Source organism: Pan troglodytes, chromosome 6 (genome assembly GCF_028858775.2).
Source record: "Pan troglodytes isolate AG18354 chromosome 6, NHGRI_mPanTro3-v2.0_pri, whole genome shotgun sequence".
Taxonomy (NCBI): domain Eukaryota; kingdom Metazoa; phylum Chordata; class Mammalia; order Primates; family Hominidae; genus Pan; species Pan troglodytes.
In genome coordinates, this window is record NC_072404.2 from 90130202 (window position 1) to 90142367 (window position 12166).

The 12166-nt window shown below is 37.5% G+C and overlaps 1 protein-coding gene across 1 annotated transcript in view; it reads right to left on the reverse strand.

Moving 5' to 3' along the window:
- SEMA3C (semaphorin 3C) overlaps positions 1–12166 on the reverse strand; it is a 177229-nt gene that overhangs the window by 43146 nt on the left and 121917 nt on the right. Inside the window, exon 12 of the mRNA XM_527801.8 lies at positions 3583–3805. Coding sequence (XP_527801.2) covers positions 3583–3805 — 223 coding nt within the window. The remainder of the gene's footprint in view (positions 1–3582; positions 3806–12166) is intronic.

Genomic DNA, 12166 nt, shown 5'->3' on the forward strand with positions numbered 1-12166 from the left:
AGCCTCAGCCTCCTGAGTAACTGGGATTACAGGCATGCGCCACCATGCCGGGATAATTTTGTATTTTTAGTAGAGATGGGGTTTCTCCATGCTGGTCAGGCTGGTCTCAAACTCCCGACCTCAGGTGATCTGCTGGCCTTGGCCTCCCAAAGTGCTGGGATTACAGGCATGAGCCACTGTGCCCGGCCGCAGTAAATATTTTATACCAATATACTGGTTGTTAGAGACTCAGGTAAATTGAAATCATTGTTTAAAAATTATAATGCAGCCGGTTATGACAATAAGGTCCAGTGGCTAAGCGCGCTACCATCTCTTCAGTAAGATGCTGTTGGCAGGGGCAGTGTCACAGCACACACTTTCCTATTAGGATGGGATCCTCAAGAGACTCCTGTGGCTTTGTAAGCAATCATCAGTGCAGCTTCCACTACAATTAAAAACATATGCCTAAATGTTGTTTTTGAAAATGACACAAGTGTTTAAATACCAAAATAAAAATTCTATGAAATGGTGCCAGAAACTTATGTGGTAAGAAAAGCCAAAGAATTTGTGCAAAAGTATGCTTCTTACTGTCTTCTATGAATAAATACTGCTGAACAGTTCATAATGGCTTAAAATTCCACCCATGAACTCTACATCTTTTATGGAGAAAATACACATATTTCATGTAGATTTTCATGAAAAAAAAAAAAAAAACCAACCAACTTGGCTGTGGCATCAAAGTCCACCTTTAAGACAGGCTCCACAAGAAAAAAAGAGAAAACAGTCATCTTTTCTGGGTAATATGAGACACTGTGGAGAGGTAATATTCCAAATTAACACGTAGCCTCAGGAAAAAGAAAACAGTTTTTCTAACACAAACTCTAAGTTGAATGATCTGAGCTAAGGCTAAAAGCAAATCTTTGTAGTCATTTACATGAAGGCTGTATCTGTAGAGAACAAACCTTATATGCAAATGAAGATTAGCTTTTACAGTCACATTTATGAATTCATATTACACGAGTAACACTGGACATAGTTATGATTTTCAATTTATCTTGACAAATATTTATTGAGCTTATCAGGTACTGTGATATGCCTAGAGAGAAATTATATAGCAAAGAGAGATAGAACTTTGAGAGAAATGTGCAGTAATGAATACGAATATGGGAGATTGGATTAACTGCTGGGTGGAGAGTTTCCAAAGAGGATAAATTGAGTTTGAAGCATGATGTTTGAAATGTTAATGGGTTATACAATGCGTGTTATCCAACAGTCAACTGTACATGAAAACACTGAGCATAGGAAATGGTAAGGAATAACAATATACATTTGGGATTTGTTTGCGCAGAATAGATAATTAAAGCCAAGTGAATGAATGAGATGGACATGGAGTATCTTAAAAAAGGGGACCATAAGGCCAGGCACAGAGGTTCATGCCTGTAATCCCAGCACTTTGGGAGGCCAAGGTGGGTGGATCACGTGGTCAAGAGATTGAGACCATCCTGGCCGACATGGTGAAACCCTGTCTCTATTAAAAATACAAAAATTAGCTGGGCATGGTGGCATGCGCTTGTAATCCCAGCAACTTGGGAGGCTGAAGCCGGAGACTATCTTGAACCCGGGAGGCAGAGGTTGCAGTGAGCCGAGATCGTGCCACTGCATTCCAGCCTGGGTGATAGAGCAAGACTCCGTTTCAAAAAAAAAAATGGGTGGGGGAACATAGACAGACCCTCAGGGAATACCCACATTCATGGGCAGGAGGAAGCCAGCTAAGAGGGAACCACTAGAAAGAGAGGAGAATCCTCTGACACATGACTGAAGCAATAGGTAAAGTGAAATTCTCCAATGCCAACTGATGCAAATAGGAGAGAGAGGTATTTCAGTGGTTAAAAGCCTATATTTTTCTTATCATGAGACCATGTAAGACCTTGACAAAATCTGCAATACAGCAGAGGTGGCAGTGGGTGAAGATGGATATTTAGTTTCATAACCTGGCAAGGCTTCTAAGTTGAGGATTCAGTGGAGGATGAAATGGAAGAATCAAGTGAGTAAGAATATAATTGATAACAAAAGTCCTGGAGATGGTAGGATGAGATACAAATTGAGAGCAGAGTGAGGAACAGTTATTCTGGGAAGGAAGGATTATTCCTCAGATGTCAGGCAGGCAAAGAGAGGAATAGTGAAAACTCAGATATGTCCAACCGTGGGAAAGGATGCCAACCTAGGATGCCAAAAAGGATCACAAATGTAGTAGCACATTTTAGAAGATTCTCAGTCTCAGACCATAAAGCTGAAATTATATGAAAATGAAACATTCAGATATGGGGTTTTCAAGCATAAAAAAAGGATAAAATAAAAACCTTATCTTAGCACACTTTGGAAATTTTATTTAGCCAAGAAAAAGTACCCACATCTTAAACTGATTGAAGTACGAGTGCAATTTATCCCTTGATCCAGAACACATATTCCACCACTGCCATATTTTATAATGACTTTTACAGATGTGCTGTCTCTTTCCTAATAAACTACCTAATTTCATAAAGTATTTCTAAGATTACAACAAGACGTTATTGTAAAGAGTGTTATTGTAAGTGAAGAGATTTCATCAGTTCCTATAAGGTAGTTAGGGATGTTTGAAAATACATTTTAAATTACTGCCCGACCGACAAGCCAGGGTGTGAAAGACGTGAGTAGTGGTTCCTAACTTTAGAGTGCATCAGAATTACTTAGAGGGCTTGCGAAAACACAGATGAGTGGGTTTCATCCCTAGAATTTTGGAAGAAGCACCTCAGAATTTGTATTTCCAACAAGTTCTCAGTGATACTGATATTACTGGTCCAGGGACCACACTTTGAGAACCACTGCTCTATAACATACAATGCTAGTTATTCCCTATCATGTGGGTCTATAAACAAGCACATTTTCATTCAACCTCTATCAGAGTAAACTGATAGAATTTGTAGATGTATTAAAAGAGTGCCATCAATATTTTCAAAAAACCTGTCTATATGTGAGTCACATTCACTTCCAAATGTTATATTGAGTATGTTATCTGTCATTATCATTATCCTTAGAAAATGGCTTCATGTATTGATTAAGAAGTCACAGAGTCTGTTTCAGTTCAAAGGAACACTTACCTCCATGGCTTATTAAATAAGGGCTAAACCAGCTTCGGTTATGTCTAGATGCAATTCTAGTACTTAATCATTGCTTTTTTCTTTTTCCACTGAGACAAGAAGTTTTTCACAAAGCTGGTTCATTTCCAGTTTGGATGGAAAGTGCAGCAGAGAAATCATACAAATATCTTGTAGTGACAAATTGCCAAGAAAATCATATAGCCCTACCTACATATATAATATATATATATTATATAATGTATATATCTCTATATATATTTCTCACAAGAACTCTATAATTTACTTTATTAGCTTCATTTTACAGATGTGAAACTGAGGCAAAAAGAGATTAAATATCTCACTAAGGGCTAGACAGACGTAATTATTGGAGTTTTTCTAGTTTCAATATCATGGCCCTTACCTACTACCTATATTTAGTACATTCTTTTACTACACATTAAAGCATATCTTGGGCTCAAATATTTACCTGTTCCGAGAAACAGGACATGGTATCTCCCATCAGCAGCGTTCACTCGATCCACAGCTATCTTTGTATACTTGTAGTCAGTGCCAATACGAACAATCAAAGGCCTTTTGTGGATTGGGTAGATGGAATTGTACATGAGAGGATGGTTCCGAATAAAAGTGACAACATCATCTGGGAACTCCTTGGTGGTTCGCATATTGGGTGTGAATGCTCCTCCTGGACACTAGAAAGAAAGTTTTAAAGAACCAAGTTAATAAAATAGTTGCCTTGTTCTAGTAATAATCAAAAACTCTCTGCTTTTGAAATCAATTAGAAGCTCCAGTTGTTTTATCTGCTACCTATGGAGGTGAAAAGAAATAGCATGATTATGTTTTACTATCTGTAGATGATTAATACAGTATGTATTAATTTTGAATTAGGCTAAGTCCTTGTATGTTATTCTGTTTTCAGAGAAGAGCTGATGCCATCTTGTATATGAGATAACTCTTCACCCTTCTCACTCACCACTTTTCTACTTATTTTGTCCCAGACACCATTTTGTTCGGAAAACAGAAACTAGTGGACACAATCTAATGCTGCTACTTGTTAAATTATATTATTATCATTAAATTCAGTCAAACTCTGACATGTAAAAGTTTTATTTCATCTGATCTGCCCTCCCAAAAGAGAGCTCAGAAATTGGAGCTTAGGGGCTTAGGTGGCTCATGCCTGTAATCCTAGCACTTTGGGAGGCCGAGATGAGAGGATGTTGAAGCCAGGGGTTCAAGACCAGCCTGGGCAACAGAGCAAAATTTCATCTCTGGGAAGAAAGTTAAAAATTAGCTAGGTGTGGTTGTGCATGCCTGCGATCCCAACTCCTTGGGAAACTGAGGCAGGAGGATCTCTTGAGCCCAGGAATCTGAGGCTGCTGTGAACTGTGATGAAACCACTGCACTCTAGCCTGGGCAACAGAGTGAAATCCCACCTCTATAAAAAAAGGAAGAAGAAGAGAAAAAAGGAGGAGGAGGAGGAGAAAGGAGGAGGAGGAAGGAGAAGGGGAGGAGAGAAGAAGAGAAGAAGAAGAAAGAAGAAGGCAGCTTAGATTGGATGTGTTAAATCTGGTAACTCCCCTCTATCAAAGATCCCATTCATTATCCTTAGAATAAAATACCAACAGCTTAGAATGGCCTACAAGCCTCTGCATGATCTAGCCTGAGCCAGCCCCCTCCTACTGTAGGTCTTGCTGCTCCTGAGCCTCAAGCATACTTCCCCTCCAGGATCTTAGCACCTGCTCTTCCCTGTCCGGCATACTCCTCTCCAGAACACCCCATTTCTGTTACCTCATTCAGTTCTCAGTTCAAAAGTTGCTTCTTGAAAGTGATGACATATAAAAGTAGCTCCCCTTCTCCGTCTTTACTTTCTGTCTCCTTGGCCTGCTATTTTTCTTCACAGCCCTATTTACCTAACAGTATATTATGTATCAGTTGCTTGCATCTTTATTGTCTGTTTCTCCCTCTAGAACTGCCTGTTTCTCCCTATAGAATGTAAGCTTGTGCTGACTGTAACTGGGTCTATTTTGTTATTGTTTTGCCATCAGACTTATAACAGAGCTGGTTAGTAGATAATCACCAAAGAGTAGTTGAATGAATGCATTATATCATTGATTGTATCTGGCCTGAATGAATGCATTATATCACTGATTGTATCTGGCCTGCAATTTTGGTGCCGGGTCTGTATGAAACAGGGGCCTCAATTCTGGCCAGGAGGGAAAAGTTTCAGAGCATTAAGTCCAAGGGGGCAGGCAGAAAACAAGAACGAGATCTGGAGAAAGGACTGCTGAACAGCGTCAGCAGTTCTGGCAAGGGAACCTGACAGGGCTTCTGAGGAGAAGATTCCATTCGTAGGGCACCTAAGGCCAAACTTAAGGGTAGGCTGGGAACTGCTGAAGCCAGAACTCAAACTCACTCACTAATTGGATCTGAGTGTTAAGTTGTATAAGAAAAAGCATTGGGTATAATATTTTAATACATACAAACATTATTACTATTAAATACCTGTCAATATTAAATGCCTGTCAATATCTCTACTTCCAGAAACAAAAACACTATATTTTTCTTGAAACACACAGCACTATCGTGTTGGTTTTCATTTATCCTCTTTAGAGAGGTATGTGGTAAAAGGAAAGTAACAAAGCAAGCTGCCTGTTTGATAGCAATAGGCACAGCATCAGTCATAAATAGCAGGATGCAATGGGGACTGTGACAAACTGGGGAGTTACGTGTTATCCAAAGATGGCAATGAACACTTATCCAGCTGACTGCTTCTAAGCAGGAATAAAATCCTCGTGCTTCCAGACCTCAGCAGAAGATAGAATGTGGAATTTTATGTAAAATCTGCCAAGTGTTTAATGTTGACTCAGTAAAAAAAGAACAGCAACATGGGGGGCCAAACAAAATATGACAGTCTCCAGGTTAAATCCCTGCAACAGCTGTCCAACAGTATTAGTGCCTTTGGGCCAATGTTGTCAGGCAGGCCTCCATGTGCAGCTAGATCTCAGCAGATTACTAATATTATCTCACTCACTTAGACTGCAGCATCATGAGTGCAATATTGAGACTTACTTTGGCCAGTTAACATTACCAGACTAGAACTTTTTACAGATCTGATATAGTTCCCTTTTTGTAGAAAGGCACAAGGAGCAATTAAATGGCTTAAAAGAGTAGCAGTAATGAGACAAGTAATAAAACGAAACCTCTCATTCTTTATTCCATTAACTAGACTTTCATCTGGAGTTCATATGTTTTTATTTTTTTAAAAGTATTATATTTAAATACACATTTACAAACTGCTCACAACAAAGACCAAAATGAGGACAAAAAATTTAATTTGAGGTTGTTCTAAGCTGATGAACGTGTTCTATACTTCTGCAAAATATAGAATTATGGGTGTTTTCTAGCCTCAATCTTCACACAAAGTGGAAAACGGGAAATACATTGCTCACTGCATGAAAACATGGAAAGAGCAATGCATGGGTAATTTAAATAGTTCCAGAACTTTATAAAACACCGCTAATGATGGCTTGCTAAACTGAAATGTCTCCTTAAGTATTTGCAAGCATTCTCGTTTCTAAGTTCTAGAAAAATCAAAGTTAGCATATATTACTAAACAATTTACATAATTTCCAGTTAGTACAGTTTGATGTGAGACAAGCTTATTAAATGATCAGTGCCTAGTCTCTGGCTTTTACTTAATGGTAAATGAAATCCAGGTTAACAATTATGTCAAGGTTGCTCAAAACCATAGTTATTAAATAGGTAATCTAAACAAATCAAATAAGTTACTTTGCATTCATTAAAATATTCTCCACAAGACTTTTTTTAATACTCCCATGAATTTATCACCTAGAAACAAGTGTCTCCTAGTATATGTTCAAACTTACCAAATAATTCTTTTTGATAATAATTATTCTATTGATTCATGCCATCAACTCTGCTGCTAAGACAGACAATGAGTGCTAATAATGTAACACAAACACAAATTGATTGCCCTTTGTAGACTCTGTCTGCACTGAGTTTGCTCAGTGTCATACTGCCAAGAATAAATCAGATGTGATTAACTTTTCTCTCACCTTGCAAAATGATAAAACATGTTTATTGAAACTTCAAGATAACATAACATCTATGTGCTAACGTAAAATATTTGTCCACTAACTAGGCTGGTGTTTCATTCTTTAGAACATTAATTTTACTCTGCAAATAGTCATTAAGTAATTTTGGTTAAACTTCTCCTTTAAATATTTTTCCTCAGTTCTTCCAGCTGTTTGTTTATCAAGCAGTGATAAGCCCTCCTTTTTTGAGTAAAGACATTTCAAGTGCTCTGATTACTAAAGTGTGATATGAAATGCTAGGAACAATAAGAATGCCATGTTAGGAAAGTAACAGCAATTGTCCTTACCAAACTTGCTTCCTATACTCAGGTATTCATAAATATCTGCTGCCTTCTGAAGTTTCTAAATGCTCTCTTAATCTTCATGTCCATTAGGTCAGTTTTCAGAATATACTTATATGTTAATATACGTATCCATTACTTGGGCATATTTTATCCAAAAAGCACTTTGATGTGCCCAGTAGGGGACACAAGAATAAAAAATTACTGTTATCTTCAGACACAAGTATTCTAGTAAGAAAGATAGACATATTCAAAGCAAAATAACAATATTATGACAAAAAGTAATAATTTGAAACAAATGTAAGATAAACAATCAATTTTGGTTTAGGATCAATTTCCCTACATACTCAAGAGGCAATATTTTTAAACCAAGTTTATAACAATGGAGAACTTACAGCTGCCAAGGTCAGTGAAGAGGTTTAGAGATGATAAAACAAAATTTAGAGTATTTAGAGAACTGTAATTCGTAGGGCATGGCTGGATCATGGAGCCCAAAGTGAAGGAAGGAGGTAGGAGGTGAGGCTGAAGACAGATTGCAGAAAATAAATGCAAAACTAGGCTGAGAAAGAGTGACTAGCACGGACGAGGGGATCTTAACCTAACACCTGGGGGATGAGTGGTATATAGATAAATAAAGGGTCTTGGTGGCACTCTAGAATCTATGCTTATTTCTAGCACTGGTCTATGAAATTTGTATACTGAGAAAAACTCATTTTATGTTTCAACCTTGGTAATCCAAGCCCTTTGTCTGAAGCCCAAAAAATTACATAGTTGAAGACTTGTACTTATGTATTAGCTGACCCTCATCTTCCTTATATTTGCCTCCCCTACATATAAAAGCCCACTGCTCCAGTCCTACTAACCCACACAGAGCTTCGAAAAATCACTTATTCATTTCTATCTGTGTCTTGTAGTGTATGCTGTACCCTTCATCTTAAAGAAAACCCCTTCCTTCCTTACTCAATTTATCCACATCCAATCACCCTAGGGCAAGCTCAATCTCACATTTTTTAATCCCTTTTCAAATCAGACTGTTTTACTACAATCTCTCTCTCCTCCAAACTTTAATAATATTTATTTTTAAAATTTTATTCACATCCTGCATAATGATGTGAGACGATGTAATTAATTTTTCATGTCTATATGTCTTATGCATTCAATTTTCTTAGAAACATTCCTAACTGAATGTTTTCAAACATCTAAGAGAAAGAGAAATACTCTAATGTAAGCACAACCAGAAGACGTATGTAATCAACAAAACTGCCAGCAATGAACTTCTTGTATCCTTGCCACTACTGACTATGTGGCTCATCAATTTTCTGTGATCCTTTGCATGTACCCGACCTGTCCAAGGCATGATGATGGAAGCACATGACTCTGTTATACTTATAAAGAGATGTTAAAGTTGAACACTTTCATTAAGTTCTGCTTTAACAGGATATACAACATATACAAACAATCTCCTGCAGAAGCTTTATACATGTTGCAGCAGAATAATGTAATATGTTTGCTCGGCCACAGAGTTTTCATTCTTTGGCTGCCCTTTGCAACATACCAAAAGTGTCTTGTTTCTTCCACAAACTTGAATTACTTACGGAAAAATATAATGACACAATTGGCAGGCTTCTTCCTACTGACTTGGGCTTGCTGGTGGGGTTGTTTGCTAACAGAGCTACCAACCGTGCTTTTAAAGAAGCACCTACAGGGAACATTAGAACGAGGGTATGAGATTTCTGCCAGTCTCATTTCTTTAAGAACACAGCCATATATTTATGGGGTTGACTGGCCAACCATACTACTGTAGGGGGAAATAAAGCAGGACAATCACTGTTGATCCTTCATTGGGAGGACTTCAGAAGCAACATTCTTAACCTTAGAGAAGAGAGAATACTTTGGATTACTTGGCTGCAGGTGGTTCGGCTACATGAGACGATATTAAACCCTGGAAGTGCAACGAAGAGACAGACACTGCCACTGTTGAGTCAGAGAGCTGACTTCATGGTGTTTTGCTGGTTGAAGGGTGGAGGGACAGAATCTTCAGGGAGGTACGCTTTTCCAGGAGGAGTTCCAAAGGTCACTCCTCTACCCTGCCTCTTTTATTCTCTAAGGATCACTCATCTGACAATTTTTTGATTTGAAGGAGCTGCTCTGGTCTCAACACCAGATGTAAGAAACCACATTATAGAAATATTTCTCAAGTCCTGACTACTCCCTTTTTTCACGGAGTCTGTTGCAGATGTGTGTTGCTAACCCTGGCTTACTCTACACTGCTTTGGATCAGGAAACAAATGGTCATTCTTGAGAGCTAAAAAACAGTGAAAAGTGGGACTGTTAGCAGAATTTTCTAATTTAGCATTGGTTTATTCTGTTTTACTAAAAAGGGTTTAGTATTCCTACATTTTATGTAGAACAATTGCTGCCTGACATGAATGGTTTTCTCACAGTGATGCTCTGAGTTCTATACACCTGTTAAGGTGCCTTTTAAGTTGTCACGTGGGTGAAGAGCCTGATGAGAGGTAAGGTCAGAGGTCACTTTGCTTGAGGAAAAAAAAAATCTCCCTGATTTGTAGCATTTGCCAGTTTCCATGGTGTAGATAATTCCATGATGGCTGATTTCAAGTTACCACTCTAATGTTCTTAATTGAGAAGAGGTGTACATTATCTGCTCTTGTAAGCTGGGTCCATGCTGGCTCCAGCACAGACTGCATGAGGCTCTGAGGCCTCAAACCCTGATTCAAGCAGCATGGCTCTCTTTTATCTTTTTAATATCTTTATTTGAAGGGTTTCTCTTAAGTTTTTTTAGGGGGAACAGAATTTTGTTTAGTTTGCAAATCAACTGCTCCTGTACTAACCCCATTTATATGCTGCTCAAAAGAATCACTGATGAAAGCACATGTAATCACAACCACCTCTTAATTTTCCATATTAAGATGAGTCTATGACTAGGTCAATTTCAAATAGCAAGTCACTCTCAAAAGTATATTTTTCTCTGAAAATGCATAAAATATGTTGAGTAAAATAATAACAGCCTTTGATATATAACGGAATTTGAAAGTTGTTCAGCCTCCCCTTCCTTTTCTCTTAAATAATCTCTGCTTCTTATCCAGCACTCCCCAATCTTTTTTGTTTTTGTTTTTGGAGACAAGAGTCTCGCTTTGTCGCCCAGGCTGGAGTGCAGTGGTGTGATCTCAGCTCACTGCAAGCTCCCCTCCTGGGTTCTCGCCATTCTCCTGCCTCAGCCTCCCAAGTAGCTGGGACTACAGGCGCCTGCCACCACACCAGGATTCCCCAATCTTAAAATGGCTGTATCTGCTGATGCTTTTCCCTGTTTTATACAAAGTTAATGTTCTGTCCATCTTCTTTAGAGCTGCGAACATCAAAGAGAGATCATCTTAAAGGATAATATAAATTCTGTGACAGGACTTTGTTGTCACTTATAATTAAGTATGACCTAAAAATTTAATCTTTTTATGAATAAGAAGCAATTCTCATAATTTTTCCAAAGTTAATTAAAGATCAATTGTTCCACACAAAATACATATAAATGATTAAACTTTGAGCTTCCTAGCCATGAACAAAACTTAAGCTTTAAAATTTTTGGAATAAAATATGCTCTTTAAAGGCTTAGCAAACTGTATCTTCAATTTTCAAAAAATTAACATTGGTATAATTTAAGAAGAAAATAAAGAAGCAAACAATATTGCAAATAAACTCTAATAAGAAAAATAAAATGAATCAACAATTAGTAAAAATTATATGGGATAATTATTTGGAAGAATATTAGCAAAGATAATTTCAAATTCAAGAAAAAAGGAACACCTTGTTTACATAAATGTATCTTTTGATTTTTAAAATAAATTAATTGTTCATATTTATCCGTTTTATAATTATAGCACTATTTTATGAAATACAGAGATATAAGATTATATTTTTCTTAATGTTCAATTGTATAACATCTCTTGGTATACTGTCTGACATTTTAGAAACAAAAACTAATCAACATTCTAGAAGGCAGAATTATTATAGGCCAGATGAGAAAGAAAGAGTAGGACTGTTATCAATGGACCCTTAGAAAAATTCCGGTTCTAATATTCCAGTGCACTGTCTGTATCTTCAGCTGGAAATCTGAGTTTTCAATGTATTCCTAATACTACTAATATTGCATGATATGGATATAGCTACCTGCTTTAATAACAGTACTTCTAGTTCAGACCATTCCTAATTAGAAAGCTGCCTATAGTTAAATAGTTCTAATCTGTGTTACTTCATAGTTATAAATATTTTATTTGAAAAATTACATCTCATTTGTTGTAATTATTTGCTTACACATACATTTTCTTCCTATGAGATATATGTAACACAATTTCTATCTAAATAGATTCCTAGAAATGGAACTATCTCTATGTGAAGTATCTCTAAATTATTTCTCACATGGTTATTCCTTAATTAAAACAGATATTCAGGCCGGGTGCGGTGGCTCACGCCTGTAATCCCAGCACTTTGGGAGGCCAAGGCGGGCGGATCACGAGGTCAGGAGTTCGAGACCAGCCTGACCAACATGGTGAAACCCTGTCTCTACTAAAAACACAAAAATTAGCCGGGCATGGTGGTGCATGCTTGTAATCCCAGTTACTTAGGAGGCTGAGGCAGGAGAATC